Here is a 16,987-nt window from a genome sequence, read left to right as displayed (position 1 = left end):
CCTGAGTGCCTGAAAATACACGGTCGATGTACCGAAGTACCTATATTTGCTACAGCCCGTTTTATTTTCGATTTTTATTTTCTGTCAGCGCTTACATGCTTCAGGTTCATTGGAGGACTGAGGTGTGAATGTAGAAGATCAGGAGAGAAATCTTCCTCAGTTTGGCAGTATGTCTTCCGAAATCTGCATCGGATTTCCCTGGAAATGACAGTCTGGGTGCTCTTTCAGTTCGAATGGTAGAGAGGCTATCAAGTGTGAGGGAGGCCCAGAGGGTGGGTCCCTTGATACTGGGACCTTGAATATCATTGGGACTGGGTTTCAGTTCGATGAAATGTATACGGATAGACGTAACCACTCCAAATCCTTGGGTTAGAAAGTGTATCGCCCAGAAGGCCCAGACACACTCGGGAAAACCGGCAGGTTTGAATCAGGGATAAGCAGTCCACTCGATGTCTGTTATATTACTGTAAAAAGTGGCGCAAGGGAATCCGAAGCTGCGTCTCCCAGAAAATAAAACACTACAGTTCGCACATGCTTCTTCAACCATCACACATCCGGCCAAAACCCCTTCTCCCCCTCCAACAAGGTCCTCCACTTCCCTTCCACCCTCCCCAAGATTTCTTTCTTCACTTCCTCCTGTTTCTGCCCATCCTCACCCACCATCCCAATCTCCCTCTCCACAGCCTGATCAATCAACACCCCCAACCTCTCCACAAACCCCCTAAACTCATCACTACTCCAATTAGGAATAAACTCCCTCCTCAACGCCCCACCATCCTCATCCTCCTTCCCATTAGGCCTCTCCTCCTGCTGCCCTCTCGCCCAGCTCCAAGCCTCAAGATAAACTCTCTCCGTCCCCCAAAACGTCACCGCCCCCTCCAACCAAGGAATCTTCTCACTCACCGGCAATTCTCCTCCCCCCGCCCCCAACAACCAAGCCCCCAACCCCTTCCCCTTCTCCTTCCTTCCAACATCCCTAAACAACCCCTCAATAACCCCCAACCCCTTCACCCTCCCCACCTCCCTCGAGTTCACTCCCACAAAATCCACCAGTTCATACCTCCCCCCAACCTCAAGAAACATCCTCTCCTCCCTCCTCACCGCACCCAAAGCCTCAATCAGCCAATCCACCAGTCTAACTTCGAACGCCTCATCCTCTTCCCCCGGCTGTTCAACCCCAGGTAAATGCTTCGGCAGCTCCAGACTAGCGAGCAACTGTCCCGCAGCTCGGATATAAGCATGGATATACAACCGGTCATTCACCAGCCAATGACTCAGCACATCTTTGGGGAGCGTCCCCTTTGCTGCAGCGAGCAAAAAGGGGTGTTGAGTCGCGGCTTTGAACTCCTCTGGTTCGAGGGAGAGGAGGTGTTTGGTGAGGGAAAAGGGGGCAGCGGTGGTGGATGACGTCATTGTTGTGGAGACTCGGTGGGTAAGGTAAACACAAAGATGGATGGAGGTGACGATTTGAAGCGATAATTGTGGAAAAGAAACGAGGGATTTGGTGTGAAAAGAGATAGGAATAAAGCATGTCTCGGCATGGATCAAGGGAGGGGTTAAAATACAGTGTGGCTTGTGGATTAGTGTAACGTTGTGGCATGCGTCTTCGCTTCCCGGAACAGCCGCTCGGCATGACCCGACAACAGCCGGAAGATGCGCGGCCCCACTGTAACGCCGAGTTCCACTATGCAGCCGGTTGCGTTGCTGTGGATGAATGTTTACTTTGGGCATTAGGGGTTGGCGACACAACATGATTTCACTTGCTTGACGAGTGAAAGGATCAAGGTAAAGGCTGCATCAGCAATCGATTGATGTGCTAGCCTGAGAAGTCAACGCCTCCTGAAACTCATAGCAACGAAACAATGCTCCTATCCCTAGCGCGCCAACCAATCCGGTGCCAAAGACAGAGAAAGCCATGCCTCAACTCCAGAATATGCTGCCCATTGTGAACCCGAATGAACGCCTTGAACGAAAAGAGACCATCAAGCAAAACAATGCCAATGCTGAAACGGAAAGAACCATGTGTCATCAAATGCAATCTCTAAACGAACCACCAGCAGCATTAACATCCCCCATCTCCACATCCTGCGTGTTGTTGAGTATCATGCCCTCAACACCAGCACGAACGTCCTCCATCTCCACATCTTGCTGGCCGCCAGTAGTGGCGCCATCTTCCTCCTTAAAGATCTCGACATCGTCCGCCGCCTCGTTCATGTACAGCTCCAGCTCGGTATTGGACCAAAAGCCCCTCACGGCCCCATTGAACTGGTCAATGGCCTTGGCCAGGGCAGAGAGCTGGAACTCCTTGACGGGTTCCTGTCAACACAAGGTGTTAGCAATTGATTCAATTCAACCTTGCAATGGCAACATACCTTGTCGTACTCGAAGCAATCCTCCAAGTACCGATGGCGAGCCATCACAACCGCGAAGAAGAGGTTCTCAAACACTTGCACAACGGCAGGCGACGCACGAGCGAGCGCAACCCCCAGGCGCGAGTGGGCGCCGAACATCTCGACGAAGCCAAAGTGGTCCTCCGGCTCGTCGCGCAATCTGCGCGCGAAATCGGTCGCCTCCTCGACCATTTTGGTGATCGCTTTCACCATGTGCTTTTTGCCCGCGGGCACCCTCAACTCCGCCAGTATCTTCTCGACTTTCTGGTCCCAACTGCGTCTGGCCAGGACATTGTCAAGGCCAGGCCAGGCCAGTCCGCTGACCTTCAGCGCCGCTTGGAGAGAGACGACAGACATCTTCGGTATCTACTGAGGGATTAATATTAGCTTTCTATGCCTGAATCCTACATCTTGACGCCCTGAGCTTGCAAATAAACCCCCTCGAATATAGACTTGAGGCCTTTTAGGGATAGTTTGAGGCTTCAAAGTCGCATAGTGACACCTCAAATGATCGTTTGGACGCGTCAGACTATCATTATAAGACCTGAAGAAGAAGATTGAACACATACTTTTGAAATGAAGGGGCGTTCGAGTTTGTTTTGAAGGCGTTTTGAGATAGTAAAAAGGCGTGCGCGATGGTGAAAAGCGGGGATGGAGGGTTGAAGAAATGCCCTGCCAATTATTTACGATCGTCAGAAAGTTTTCAAGCTATTGACTCAGCAAGAGCAGCGAGCAGAAAAGGCAGGAAGGTGCCATGCGACCAATAGGGCAGGCGCAAAGTTCAATCTGCGATAGCTTGTTCCTTCTGCTCCGCCTGGAAAAGGCACACAAGCAAAGAGGAAAAAGAATGATAAAATAAATAAAAATATATGAACTGCTAATCATATCCCTCAACCCGTACGTCATGGGCTATTGATAGTTTTGATTAGCTGGATGGCAAAAAGGAAGTGGAAGTCATGGCCCAACCCCCAGTCTCCTCAGCAATCCCACAGACGTATACCGCGGTTAGGTAGGTCGTAACCACCAGTGATGCAATATCAAGCCCTCATCCCTCATGCCATGGACAATTGCTGGTTGCAGGAGCTGAACCCGCAACATCTAATTGGAAGTGGGAATTGAACCCACAGCCTCTAGAGGTGGCGCAACCTGTGACGGTAGCATTGACCACTTGACCAAGTGACTGCTCTGATTTTGATACCTTTGGCATGCCGACAGTTGGTCTAAGAGGTGACAGGTGTTGGGCCTTGCTTCCATTGGCTGTTATCGTCTGGCAGTTGCTCCGTTTATGGCAGCTCCTTAAAGGCTCGTGCCAGGTGAGATGGGCTTTGCGGATGAGGTCGCGTTTACTCTTGGCTGTGACGCGGCTTTCTCTGCTCCTCGGGTCAACAGCCCTTCTCATCATTTTGATCCAGTTGGTTCTCGACGTTGAGCATCCTTCACTATTGTATCCGCCAGACAAAGGCCCATCTCCGTCATTATCACACAGGAAGGTTAAGCAAGCTTCTCTCTCAAGTCACCATTGTCGGACGGAATCGCACAAGCCAACAACAGTCATTCCAATTAGAGTAATCGGCACTATCACGAAAGGGGTTTAATCAAAAGAATCCATTCTTTGTTCTCCATTACATCGCTGACTATCAAAAAGCGTCCTAAATGATTTTCATAGTAGTCATGGTCCCGGCCTCAAAAGGAATATCCCACCACGCTGGTGCCTTCCACTGATAATCGCCATGGGCCAGCTCAATCATCCCCACCCGCTCATACAACTGCTCATCGGCATCTACCAACACCAACAACAGGAGGTACCGATATCGATATATCGGATCCAGAATCCCTTCAGTGTCGATACTGGTACCAAGCGGCATACCAAACACTGCCTGTCCCTGTCGGATGATAGGCTTTTCGTTTGTGGTCTGAATATCAAGGAACCCACGTGCTCTCGATTCTTGAAGATTAAGATCGATCCCAAAGCTACGTTGGAACCAGCCCGACCACTCCAGTGTGTCGTTATGCACTGATTGACTGGATGTTCCAGCCAGCAAGTTCCCCTTGAGCGTCAGACAACCATGAGTGGTCAGTCTGCTGGTGCCACCATCCACCTTGAGATTCGTGGCAGGGATCACATGAACCAAGCCGAGACCTTGTGCTGCAGCTGAAAGCGTATGATACGGAGGGAGCTCAATCTTCTCGACAACAGTACCGCTATCCTCCCACCATGGCTCCCCATTCCCGAGATCCGATCGAGACCAATACTCACAACAGGTACTAACCGAGAGCCAAGACCATGTAGGAGCTTTTGTCGTATCTCTATTTGGTCTAGGATCCGTCGGCCTTTTCCCTCTTCGAGTTGCCGTCCCAGTATGCCAGGCAAGATCACACAGAAAGCTATCCTCCCATAGTCCCGCGGCATACAATCCCTTCCTTGAATGCTGTATCTCTACTGCCAGTCCGAGAATAGCAACCGCTCTGTCCGATATTTTTGTCAAATCCAGCGCGGTATAAGCCCTGACAATATCATGCCAGACTCTCCGCTGCTCCGACACCGGCGCCTCCCTTGGCAACCGCGTCTGAATAGCCTTGATTTCCAACCTAGACCGATCCGCGGTTGTCATCCAGCCAACCCCCTCAGGACACTCACACTCCACCGACTCCATACATTCCCACACCAACTCATCCGAACAACAGTGTATGATCCTCCGAGACAAAAGCCTCTCCTGATAAACCCACCCTCTCCCAAGCAGCGTCTTCCCAAAATGAACATGACTCGGCGACCCACTCAAATGCTTATCCATCAACCTAACCTCAAACCTATAACCCGTCCCATCCTTCAATGTTCCAGCCACAGTCCTCTCCCTCGTCGGAACCAACGAATCCTCACACCCAAACCCCGCCGTGCCAGCTACAGTCACAACCGCATTCTGATAAATCGCGCACATCTTCCTCGACTCTCTATACCAGTCCTCCGCATCATCCTGCACAATACAAAGACTATCAATCCAGAGATACCTCACCCCCAGCTCCCTTGCAATGTCGATCGCATCTTGGAACAGCTTCGGGATCTTCTCCCAAGCCAACCCTTCCTTCCAATCCCCCAACGTCGCCCGGGTCGTGGTAAGCGGCTGACACTTCCCCCACCGATGACTAAGACAAGCATACCTCCCCCTTTCCCCCACCCTCGATTCATACAACCTCACGCCCCCATTCCCAGGTAACAAATCCAGCACTCTGCTCGGTAATACCGTCACCCCCTCAGGAAGCATCACAGCCCCATAAGACCTACACATCTCATGACTTTCCCGACACCGCCCCAGCCACGCCTTCATTTTTTCTACTTTCCTTTCCCACGCGAAACTTTCCTTGTTCAAGGCAGCCGGGGTCTTCATCAAGTTCCACCCCCCAGTCCCACATAACCCATCATCCACAAAGAAGTTAACAGTCTGCCCCTCCGTCCAGGGTGTCACCCTCGCCGGTGTTCTGAACTGAATCAACAACCGATCTTGCTTCTCACTGCTCTGTTGCATGATCAGCATGACCTGCAGCTGGACGCCTCCCAGCTGGGAGGGCGTGAACCAGACTTGCAGGGCGCCGGTGAGGATCTTGCAGAGGGAACAGTCTTGTTTGGTGGCGTGGGTGATGGCTGCTTCCCAGAGGATGTGATGCTGTCTGTGGGGGCGGGGTCGGTGGGTGGAGAGGAGGAGGGCGAGGAATTGGTCACATTGTGTTTTTGGACCATCATCCACGAGGGGTTTGGGAGAAACCATTGCAGCGGCTACAAGCAACTCGAAATGTGTTTCTGTGAAAAACGCAAAGGTAAATGATCAAAGAAGAGGGAGCCCGTCAGCCTATTGATCCTCGCTTCCTGCCTAATCTACATTACTCCTGACCAACCACACGTGGCAAATCCCCACGCCACAGACATGCACCAAACAAACCGACACTCACCTCCACTCCTTGATAATAACATCCGCAGCCTTCTCACCCAGCGCATAAGCCGTCGAGCTCGTATGCGCACTGATAACCAAAGGCAAAACACTGATATCCACCACCCTCAACCCCTTCGCCCCGTGCACCCTCAGCTTGTTATCCACCACACCCCCCTTATTCTTCGGTCCCAACGCAGCAGTGCAGCACGGATGCTGATAACTCAACGTCGCAGCGCTCTTGATAAACGCCAACAACTCCGCATCACTCTGCACAGCTTCACCCGGGGCAGTTTCCACCGCGCCGTAGCGCTTCATCGTGGGTGTGTCAAGCAGTCTTCGTGACCACTTCACATTAGCAAGCTGCATGTCAAAGTCGACTGGGTTGCTGCCGTGTCTGCTGTCAACAATGGGCTGAGCAAGATGATCTGCCGGGTTGAGGCGGACCGTCCCACGGCTGAGGGGATGAAGAAGGATCGCTGCGGCGGAATAACCTGTTGACCATGGGGTTTCGAGGTTGGGGGCCTTGGGGTTGAGGAGGAGCTTGGCCAAGACGGCGAGCTGGTCTCTGTAACCTCTGGCCAGTGCTGCGTTGTCTCTGTAGTCGGCTGGCAGGAAGGATGCTGCGGATCCATCTACTGTCTGTCTGAGGATTTTGCGAATGATGCTGAGGTAGTTGGGTGTGGTGTTTGGGAGAGAAATGTAGATGGCCTGGTTGCCCAAGGCCATGGTGTAAGGACCGCGCGCTGGCACCTCGTCAAACGCAGCCGTGGCATCAGCCTTGAAAGTTGGGTCGGCCATTTCCTCTGGCATTGGGGTCCAGTTTCCAGGCTTGGTGTCTATAGGGACCATGTTAGCATAAGGGTTACTAGAATTTAGAAAAAGAAGGATAATTTGTGGGGATGGATGACATACAGTTCCAAGCCACGCCTGTGCTCCCAGGATGATCCTGAAGATTGGCACCGACTCCTGGCAGTTCAAGCACCTGTGTAATTCCAGACGCTGCAAGGATATTGGCAGCACCGATGCCGCTTCTAAGAAGAACAGTGGGTGTGTGGTAGGCGCCAGCCGAGAGAACAACCTCAGCATTGGCGGTGATGTTGAACCGAGCATTGGTGGTTAGCGATCGGACATCGAGAAGTGGAGGGCCAGAATTGACTCCGTTGGGGTAGACGACTCTGACTGCCTGATGCTTCACAAGCAGATCGTAATTGGAACGAGTCCCAACTACATCGGCGTAGTGGCCAAGCCCAGCATGAGAACGTCTTGCAGTGATGGGATGCTGTGAAGTAGGAACTGCACAGAGACCTTCTTTGTCACCGCCAGCGCAGTCCTGACGTGTGTGGACACCCAGCTCCCTCCAGCCGTTCAGGACGACGGAGTTGTCGGCCCATTGGAAGGGGGGAAAACTGGAATGGATGGGTGTCGTGCCGCCGTAAGAAGAAAGATCCCAGGTGTAGTTGTACTGCTGAGCCACCTGTGCTGATGGTGCGGTGAACTTGATGCTCTGTGTTTGCTGGGGTCAGTCTCTGTGGTCAATTATGCTCTGAAATGTCACACGGCACCTTTTTGAAATAGGGAAACATTCCCCGCCAGTTCCAGTCTGAAGAAACGCCGAGCTGGGTCCAGGAATCAAGATCGTGACGTGATGGCCGATCGAAGAATTGGCCATTGATAGCACTGCTTCCACCGACCACTTGCCCCGCAAAGCTGAGGGCCGTCAAGTTGTTGTATTCGGGGTTCGGCTGGGAGAAAAATACCCAGAGGGAGGCGCTTTGAAATGAATTCGGCCCATACCAGTCGACCGGTGGATCGAAGCTTGATGGAGCGTACTCAACATCGCCGTACTCAACAACCAGTACAGTTTCTGTATTCTCGGTTAGCTGTATGACGATGTGGATGATCAGATACGAGAGATGGCTTACTCTGTGGAAAAGCTTCACTCAACCGATCAGCTACCGTGAGACCACTTGTACCTCCGCCAACAATGACAAAGTCATAACTCTCACGCAACTGGGAGACCTGACGCTTGATATTGGCATGTGGTGTGCTCAGCCCGGTGGTCAAGCTCACCAACGAGGCAGACGCCAACAGACAGAACTTGGAAAGCGACATGTTGTCAGGCCCTTGGGTTCAGAGGGAGTGATGGTGATGGGACACCAAATCCTGTCCCGAGGTGCGGCCTCCATGGCTTTTGTAGGTGTTCGCGGGTGGTTGGCTCACTGCATGACTTGCCAGCGCCTTGCCAGGTTGGTAGACATGTTGTGATGTGATGCTGACTGCCCTGACCTAGCCCTAGAAACATGCTACCGAACCCGGCAAGGTGTGCATCGGGACCAGGGATAGGGGACATGTTGGACGGGTTCATTGCGACCTACCCCGCTTGCCCGAGAAGGCTGCCCAGAGCCATCCTCGACATCCGACTGGTCGCCAACATCACTATTGGGCTGAGCCATGCATATGGATCATGGTGTAGTTGAACCCAGGCCCGGAGCTACAGCATTTCTTTGAAGGGTATCACGCAAGGCACCCTGGTGTCCTGGGGTAGTTGGATGATTGAGTGCCGTTGAACAGGGTGGGAGTTCCATGGGCGAGTGATCATGACAGAATGTTGCATTAGCTGCTATTTGAGCGTCTTGGAGAATGCAGTTGGAATGGTTCTGGGCGAAGGTGAGGCATGGGTGTAAATGTGGAAGGATGCGGTGCCAAGGGGATGTGACATAATTCCTTAGGTAAGCAAGTTCGCAGACGCACAGCTGAAATAGCCAGTGGGTCCCTGTTTGAGGCCGCTGTTGGGTGTCGCACGCCGCCAAGCGTCCCCTGTCTGTCACAGGCGGGAAGTCGGCAACCGTTTCCCCAATTGCCCTTTCTCTGGGGGCTGTCGACATCCCGGAAGACAATTTTGACGTCAAACCGTCCTGGAACACAAGCACGCGACGTTGCCCGACCACATTTCCATCGATGCCAGCTCCAACACCAGCTGGACTGATGATGAGCATCTCCCTACAGACCTAGAACGACCAAGATAACAACACTCTTCACCACGCTCATTTGCCCTGCCCGTGGCCATCCAACGAAGACGGTTCCTCCTTTCCATCATTTAATCTTGCCTTGCCTTGTCCGTTTCTAGAAATTGGCCATCCCTCCTTTTTTCTTATTGCCCCTCCGCCCTCCGCGCGTCTCCCGAATGTGCACAGCGCTTTGCGCAACATCCTACACACAATGCCTTCCGAAAAACAGCGGTACGAACCGGTACCTCCGATACCGACCTACGATGAGGCCGTCGCCAGCGGCAGCAACAGCGACTGGCAGCAACGAGATCTCGCCCCCTCCCCGATCGACGATTCCGGAGCCGGCGCAGTAGAGGGGCAATCCCTCCTAAGGGGCTCCCGACATGCACACAATCCTACAGATCCTGCCTCACAGCGTGGCAGCCGACCAGGTGGCTACCGAGCGCCAACTGTTGAAACCGACGACGAAGACAGCCTGTTCAGCTCCGATGATTCCGATTCAGATGAAGAGACCCGCCAAGTGCGCCGGGAAATGCAAGAGCTGGAGATTGACGACTCGGACGTGCGCGGGGGAAGCCGGCCGTCGTGGGGGAAGCGCATAGGGCTCTCACTACCACAGTGGCGCTGGAGGTGGAAGTGGAAGTTACCAAGATTACGTCGCCGAGCTGCAACGGCTGAGGAGAGCAATACCGACCCGGAGGCGGCAAATGCAGAGACAGAAACACCAGCCTCGCGCTTTGCGTTCCCCCAGTTTGGGAGTGCGGCGCTGCTGCTTCTGGTCGCCCGCATCCTCGCCATCTTCATGCTCCTGGGATTTCTCTACTTGATATTCGCCAGCGACATGTTCACCAGCATGGCCAGGAGAATGGGAAGCACCGCGTTCCCGCCGGAGAGGATCAGGCTGTACATCGAGAATTCCATGAATCCAGATCATCTTGCAGAGTACTCCAAGCGCTACACCAGTTATGCGCATCTGGCAGGGACCGAAGGAGATTTTGCGCTCATGGAGTACACCGAAGCCCAGTTCCGTCGGCATGGATTGGAAAATGTTAGGCGAGACACGTACCATGTTTACCTCAACTACCCCAAGGCTGGGGGCAGAGCAGTGGAGATTCTGGGTGACGACAGTAAAGTCAAGTGGACGGCCAAGTTGGAGGAAGATGAAGTCGGTGGTGAAACGACAGGCCGTCAAACATACGCTTTCCATGGACATTCCAAGTCAGGGGATGTCAAAGGGCCCCTGATTTATGCTCACTACGGCTCGAGGGAGGACTTCCAGACGCTAAAGGACAGAGGCATCGACACCAAGGGTGCGATTGCCTTGGTCAGATACTATGGCACCCAAACTGACAGGGCACTCAAGGTCAAGGCTGCTGAGCTCGCCGGATTTGCAGGTTGTCTCATCTACACAGATCCAAAGGATGCCGGGTACCTGAAGGGTCCGACAGCACCATTGGGCCGTTGGATGCCAGCTGATGGTGTCCAGAGAGGCTCCGTGAGTCTGATGAGTTGGGTAGTGGGTGATGTGTTGACTCCCGGCTGGGGCAGTAAGAAAGACCAGCCTCGTGTCAAGGTTGACCAGGCCGAGGGTCTCGTCAAAATCCCCAGTCTTCCCCTTGGCTGGCGCGATGCCCAAATTCTCCTTCAGCATCTCAAGGGACATGGGCAACATATTCCCGATGGCTGGGCCGGCGGTGTCCCTTCCATCGACGAGTGGTGGACCGGCAACCTTTCATCACCCATTGTCCGCCTCAAGAATGAGCAAGATGAAGTCGAGAAGCAAGCTATCTGGAATGTCTACGGCCGCATCGGTGGCATTGAGCAGGATGCAAAGTCTATCATCATCGGCAACCACCGCGACGCCTGGGCCTTTGGAGCTGCCGACCCCGCCTCTGGAACAGCCGTCATGATGGAAGTCATCCGAGTGTTTGGCAACCTCCTGGCGCAAGGCTGGCGCCCCTTGCGCACAATCGAGTTCATGTCCTGGGATGCGGAAGAATACAACCTCATCGGCTCGACAGAATACGTCGAGCAAAACGACGACTTCCTACGTGAGAACGCGCTCGCATACATCAACCTCGACACGGCCGTGACCGGGGGCGAGTTCCACGCCGCCGGCAACCCCGTCTTCAAGAAGCTCCTGCTCGAAGTCCTAGCCAGGACAACAGACGAGCACTACCCCGACCCGAAAAACCAGTTCAAATCCCTCCTCGACCTCTGGAACGAACGCTCGGCCGATCTGGAAGGACTCGGCGCCGGCTCGGACTATGTCGCTTTTCAGGACATCGCCGGTACCGCCTCCATCGACCTCCACTTTGATGGGCCTGGCTACCCGGCCCACTCGTCGTACGAGAACCATGACTGGATGGCTGTTGAAGGGGACCCGTCTTGGGTCTACCACACTATTCTTTGCCGCGTCGTCGGCCTTTTGGCATTTGAGCTGTCTAACCGCCCAATCATGCCGTTTGACATGCCCGCTTACGCGGATAAGCTTTCGGAGTGGGTTGGTGATTTGGAAACCTGGGCGAGAAACCAAACAGGTTACGACGAGAAGATCTTCAAGGTCACGAAACTCAGAGACGCGGCCGATGAAGTCGGGATGGCGGTTAGGAGGTTTGTAAAGTGGGAGACGGAGTGGGAGAATAAGGTTATTGCGACGAATGGGTACGAGACGAACGGGCTAGGGGATATGAGGGCTGAGTATAATTCTAGGATGGGGAGGTTTGATTCGGATTTGTTGGATATTGATGGGGTGAGTTTTTTCTTCTTCCTCTGACGGCGTTGGGTGTGTGCTAATGATGGGAAATTAGATACCGGGAAGGAAACAGTTTAAACATGTGGTTTTTGGGCCGCAGAGGTGGTCGAGTTATGATGAGGGGTATTTCCCTGCTGTGAGGGACGCGATTGAGGACGGGCAGTGGGAGGAGGCGATGAGGAGGTTGGAGAAGGTGGCGGGGATTATGGTCAAGGCGGCGGAGAATTTGGCTGCGAGGTGATTTTTGTTTTCTTTTTTGTTCTTGGTTTTTTTGGTTTGTCCTAGACCCTTTTTTCCTCGAGGAGGCTCTGTTTTGAGGGGTTGGGTTTTGCATCGCATGGCGTTTCGGTTTTTTCCTTTTCTCCTGGACCTACAACAGTCCACTGCAGTTTACACAAAACTTTTCCTTGTCTTTTGTTTGTATTCTTAGTCCCCGCCATTTCTTGTATTTATTTATAAAGGGGAGAAGGAGGAGATCTACACAGAGCAATGGGGGTTGTATATGAGAAAGACGATCTTAATCGAGAAAATGTACAAGATAAATTCAAGACACCAGCAAGGGTGCACGCAAAGAACACGGGAGGTTGTCACAGAATTGTACTTTTTGCATGGTCTCCCATCCAATAAGCTACCTATCAATACGCTCGCTTTCCCTTAACCTTATCCCGTCTCATTAATTCCACATCACCCCTACACTCCCCCCAGAAACCCCTCACTTCGGTGTCAACACCACCCCCTCATACTCCTTACTCCTGATAATCTCCAACGTTTGCAAAAAGTGCTTCTTGCTAGCGTCCACACTCGCGCTGTCCTGCTGGTTGCCGGCAAGGTTGGAGTGTATAAGCTCGATAAGGCCGTTGAGGTATTTCGTTGTGACCTGCCACCAATATCAGTACCTGCCAAAGGATGGGCAACAAGGAAAAAACAGCATACCGACTCATTCTTCTGATCAAAATAATACACATAACGGTCCAAAATCTCGACAAACAACTCAATGCTCGTCGCAGTCTCCATGCAGCTATCCGCCACCCTCAACGCCCGCTGCAGACACTCGAGCACCCTCTTGCCGTCACGATAGAGCTTCAACTTCTCGTCAGCACAACCCACATCATCGGATATCCCAGAGAAACTTACATCCCCCCCTCCCTCCTCCTCCTCCTCCCCCGCCCCGGGCGTAGCCCACCACAAATGACTAGCCAAATACACAGCCCTGCACTGATCCGGCTTCCTCAACAGCTTGCTCGCATGCTGCGCACACTTCGTAATCAGCGTATCATAATTTTCCTTCCCAAAGTTCCTCGTCCTGTGCAGCGCACTCGCAATAACACAAACAGCCTGAAACTGCGCCTTCGAATCGCTCACCGCCTCCTCGTACACCGTAAAGGCCTGCGCAAAAAACTCATACGCCACCTCCTCAAAGCCCGTCTGGTCAGCCACCTGCCCGCACGAGCAAAAGAGTCTCAGAGACAACTCCGCCGCGCCGGAGCCATTGACTCTTGTGTAGAGCGTTGAGACGGCAGAGTGCAGAAACTTGAACAAGGCGGAAGACTGGGAAGACCAGTTGTCGTCGTAGTGCTCCCTCTTCTTGAAGCGGCGCGCGAGCTTGAGGCCGGCGGTGATGAGCGGTGGGGTGGTGGTGCGGATGCGCTCGTTGCCTTCGGCGTAGGCCTTTCTCGTCATTTGCAAGAGGCGGAATTGGGTGTCGTTGTCTTCGGAGTGGATAAGGTGGATGAGTCTGGCAAGCCAGCCTTGCTCTTCCATTGTCTCGTCTGTCTCGAGGGCACGGGCGCGGGGCTGGACGACGCCGGGATAACCCGCTGGTGCTTGGGACCCTTCCTTGATGAGAACTTTGAGGATCTCGAGCACATTCTCTAGTTGTGCGGGTGTGGAAATGAAATTGTGGTTCTTGAGGAGGTGCCTGGCTACCTCGCCGGCTACCGCCCTCCGAGTCGGGTAGGTCTGTGATTGGAAGAGAGGAACATATGTTGGGAGGGAGAGCGCAGTAAAAAGGGACACATATCTCCGGAGCGGGCTCTGGAGAAGCGCCAAAAGACTTTGCTGCGCTGGTTGCGAATGAAGATCTGGGCTGTTGGCGTGCTCCTTCACCTTGCTGTTGGCGTAGTCGAAGATTTGATCGACATAGTCCAACCGCTCGGGGTAAATGTTGAGGGCGAGATTTGTCAAAGAGACACAAAGTGCAATTGTATCTTGAATGGGGAGATGTTGTGCTTGCACAAGATTCTTGACTTGGCCGAAGAATATCTCGTACAGCCGGACGTTTTCCGGAATGCCTCGCCGCTTCTTGGCTGGCTCAGCCTCGGCGTTGTCCACTGCGGTCGCTTCGGTATCAGCGACTGAAGGGGCTGGCTGGTTATCGTCTTTATTTAGTGTTTCCGCTGTCGAAGAAGCATCATCCGGATTCTGGTCCCCGTTTCGTGGGACTTCGGCTGTATCAGTTGGTGGCTCCGTACTTGGCGACTCTGCGTTCAGTTTGCCCAGCTTCACCTTCTCGAGCAACTCTGTCAAAGCGTCCTCCTCCATCTTGCCCCTGTCTTCCTCTGTCTCGTCCTGTGACTCGCGTTCTGCATAACTTGACAGCCTGTCCATCAGGCCTATCACAATAGCCTTGACGTCGACGTGGGGATTGAGCCTCGAGACGGCGCCAAGAAACTGGTCCAATGTGTAGAGGTGGAACTCGTCTGGGAAAACCTGGGTAATAACCTCGAGAAGATATTCTTGGGCCAAGACGTCTCGACATTGGACAACCTGCTCGAGCAGGGGCGCGAGGATGCCATTCTTGTAGGCCGGAAGGTCGACGAGCTGGCTTAGTCGCACGATGTTGCTCCCCACTAACAGCTGAAGCTCCTTGCGTTCTTGGGTCCGCTGGTCCCGCTCTCTTGAATGTCCTTGGTGCTGGAGACGCACCCACAGTTTGTTCATCTCGACGAAGTTGGTGAGGACAAAGTTGATCGAGTCCTGGAGGTTTCCTTCGGGCCCGTCGGAGTCGCCGGTGGGCAGATAGTCTCTGGCTTGGCCCATGAGGTAATAGCGCAGAAACAGTCCACGTATGGGGTGCTGAACGCCACGGCTCATGTCCATCATATCCTTCATGAGCTCCTTGACAGGGGCACCCTCCACCGACATGTAGGCCGTCCCGACCGTCATCATCAGGTATAGGCGTGGGATGATGTTGCCGGCATATTGCACAAGTTCGTAGAGATCGGCAAGGTGGTTGACGGGATGATTTTCGCGCAGGTGGACAGACAGATATCGGAGGGCATCGAAAACTGACATGTATAATTCGTAGTATTGCTTCGGGCCGAGGCTGCTTGTCCGGAGCTCGGAGACGAGAGTCGAGCTACAAGGTAAGACGTTCAGTCAGCACGCGGTGCGGCTAGCACGACAATTGACAGTCAGAAAACAGACCAGCACTTGAGGGCATCCATAAGCTTCCCGGGAGTATCCAGGCATTTGCGCATCATGGCTGTTTGCTGGCGCACGGCAATTAATGCATCCTCAAGCAGGCGGGCCTGGTCCTCAGGCGGCGCGGGGGTAGACATGTTGCGGATGGGCTGCTTCAAATGTGTCGGTTTCCAGCGACCAGCGCAGTATATGTACGGATGGGATGGTGTAATTTGGTTACTTCGTATATCTCGTGATGGCGGGTGTTGGGTCTGGATCTAGCGGGCAAGATGACGACGCAATGGAGAGCATGGCAACAGCTGGGTGAGCTCGTTGATAGCAGTGTTGCTGCAGGGGTATCGCCCACTGTGTCAGTTCCACAGTCAACGCACTGGAGATTACGTAAGTAACTCTAGAGACCAAGCCAAACCCCGGCAACACGTGAGTGTTCCACTTCGTCAATGGCTTGCTTTCCCTTATCTTATCAGATTGTGGCTTGACCATCAGGTACCGTGAGAGTCTCTATCGTTTCACATATCTAACATCTCATTTCAGCACACGTGAAGACATTTTTACTGCTTGAATAAACAAGTCGGTCACTGCCGATTATGTCTCCACCGCAGCACGAAGCTCCTCGAAAGAGCTTCCCGAGCGACTACGGGGCAGCAGGCAGCCGGAGCGCCATGGCAATTGGTATCCGCTACCATCTTCATCAGTACGGGACCAGTTGAACTGTTCGGGAATGTGGTGTGGTGTGTCGAAGTTTAAAATGACCACTTCAGAAAATTACTTGTGGGTTTCATGTTCTGAAACCTTGACATCATTTCCACCTGGCACCCTCAATCATACATGTTCTTCTTGCACTTGAGATTCCGGCAAGTGTTGTATTGAGGATCAGAAGAGCCGGCACCAGTGGTCTGAACGTAAACGTTTTGGTCGCCGAACGGGGTGTCATAAAGGCCAGGGCCGCTCCCGTCGATGTCAGAAAGGTCCCTAGGATGCAGTCAGCAAGAATGGTCCTTTCGAGGATGTGAAAAGCTAAAGATATACTTACCACCACAGACCCTGATCCCAGGGCTCTCCTTGAGTGCAATGGCAATACTCGAACTGGAAGACTGGGACTTGAAACGTGTACTTGTCGACCTTGTCTCCGCGGCGGATCTTCATAGAGACACCTTTGTCGTTCTTCAGCCAAGGCTAGGCAGTGGTCTGTCCAGCGAGAGCCTCAAAAGGCTCACCACCCTTGCCAATGCATTGGCCGTTCACACCTCTATCGCAGGGGTTCGATCTTCCGCAATGGCGCTGTGCCACCACCAAACAGGAAAGTTGCAATGATTGTGTACCTGTAGAATGTCGGCGGCGGATGTTGATTGAGTGAAGAGCCCGAGCACGGCCAGAAGGCCAGCAAGGACGATGCTCACGAAAGATTGTATCTTATGACAATTGAGTCGGTGTTGGTGAAGAGGAAAACTATTCCAAGGATAGAGTTGCCAGAAATATATGCACCTT

General features: G+C 53.2%; 6 protein-coding genes across 6 annotated transcripts; 1 reads left to right on the top strand and 5 right to left on the bottom strand.

Moving 5' to 3' along the window:
• Positions 1-546: 546 nt before the first annotated feature.
• QC762_607560 (uncharacterized protein) lies at positions 547-1,633 on the bottom strand (the record flags this gene model as incomplete). Its single annotated transcript, XM_062892439.1, has 2 exons — positions 547-1,323; positions 1,472-1,633. The coding sequence occupies 2 exons, from the start codon at positions 1,631-1,633 to the stop codon at positions 547-549; spliced, it is 939 nt and encodes a 312-aa protein (XP_062740981.1).
• A 99-nt stretch (positions 1,634-1,732) lies between these two features.
• QC762_607555 (uncharacterized protein) lies at positions 1,733-3,187 on the bottom strand. Its single transcript, XM_062892438.1, has 3 exons — positions 2,960-3,187; positions 2,373-2,756; positions 1,733-2,316 (listed from the first exon to the last, which is right to left on the bottom strand). The coding sequence occupies exons 2-3, from the start codon at positions 2,745-2,747 to the stop codon at positions 2,029-2,031; spliced, it is 663 nt and encodes a 220-aa protein (XP_062740980.1). The 5' UTR covers positions 2,748-2,756; positions 2,960-3,187; the 3' UTR covers positions 1,733-2,028.
• An 852-nt stretch (positions 3,188-4,039) lies between these two features.
• Positions 4,040-6,151, bottom strand: QC762_0098530 (uncharacterized protein; the record flags this gene model as incomplete). Its single annotated transcript, XM_062884158.1, has 1 exon — positions 4,040-6,151. The coding sequence occupies one exon, from the start codon at positions 6,149-6,151 to the stop codon at positions 4,040-4,042; it is 2,112 nt and encodes a 703-aa protein (XP_062740979.1).
• A 177-nt stretch (positions 6,152-6,328) lies between these two features.
• Positions 6,329-9,032, bottom strand: QC762_0098520 (uncharacterized protein; the record flags this gene model as incomplete). The annotated part of the gene is made up of 4 exons (XM_062884157.1): positions 8,236-9,032; positions 7,876-8,177; positions 7,226-7,817; positions 6,329-7,149 (listed from the first exon to the last, which is right to left on the bottom strand). Exons 1-4 carry the CDS (start codon positions 8,423-8,425, stop codon positions 6,329-6,331), a joined length of 1,905 nt encoding a protein of 634 aa, XP_062740978.1. The 5' UTR covers positions 8,426-9,032.
• Positions 8,825-12,712, top strand: QC762_607540 (uncharacterized protein). The gene is made up of 2 exons (XM_062892437.1): positions 8,825-12,073; positions 12,132-12,712. Exons 1-2 carry the CDS (start codon positions 9,533-9,535, stop codon positions 12,315-12,317), a joined length of 2,727 nt encoding a protein of 908 aa, XP_062740977.1. The 5' UTR covers positions 8,825-9,532; the 3' UTR covers positions 12,318-12,712.
• vps35 (retromer complex subunit Vps35) lies at positions 12,638-15,841 on the bottom strand. Its single transcript, XM_062892436.1, has 4 exons — positions 15,503-15,841; positions 13,211-15,434; positions 13,010-13,156; positions 12,638-12,953 (listed from the first exon to the last, which is right to left on the bottom strand). Exons 1-4 carry the CDS (start codon positions 15,634-15,636, stop codon positions 12,789-12,791), a joined length of 2,670 nt encoding a protein of 889 aa, XP_062740976.1. The 5' UTR covers positions 15,637-15,841; the 3' UTR covers positions 12,638-12,788.
• Between the last annotated feature and the right edge of the window lie 1,146 nt (positions 15,842-16,987).

Source organism: Podospora pseudocomata, chromosome 6 (genome assembly GCF_035222375.1).
Source record: "Podospora pseudocomata strain CBS 415.72m chromosome 6, whole genome shotgun sequence".
Taxonomy (NCBI): domain Eukaryota; kingdom Fungi; phylum Ascomycota; class Sordariomycetes; order Sordariales; family Podosporaceae; genus Podospora; species Podospora pseudocomata.
This window is presented reverse-complemented; position numbering and strand designations above follow the sequence as displayed.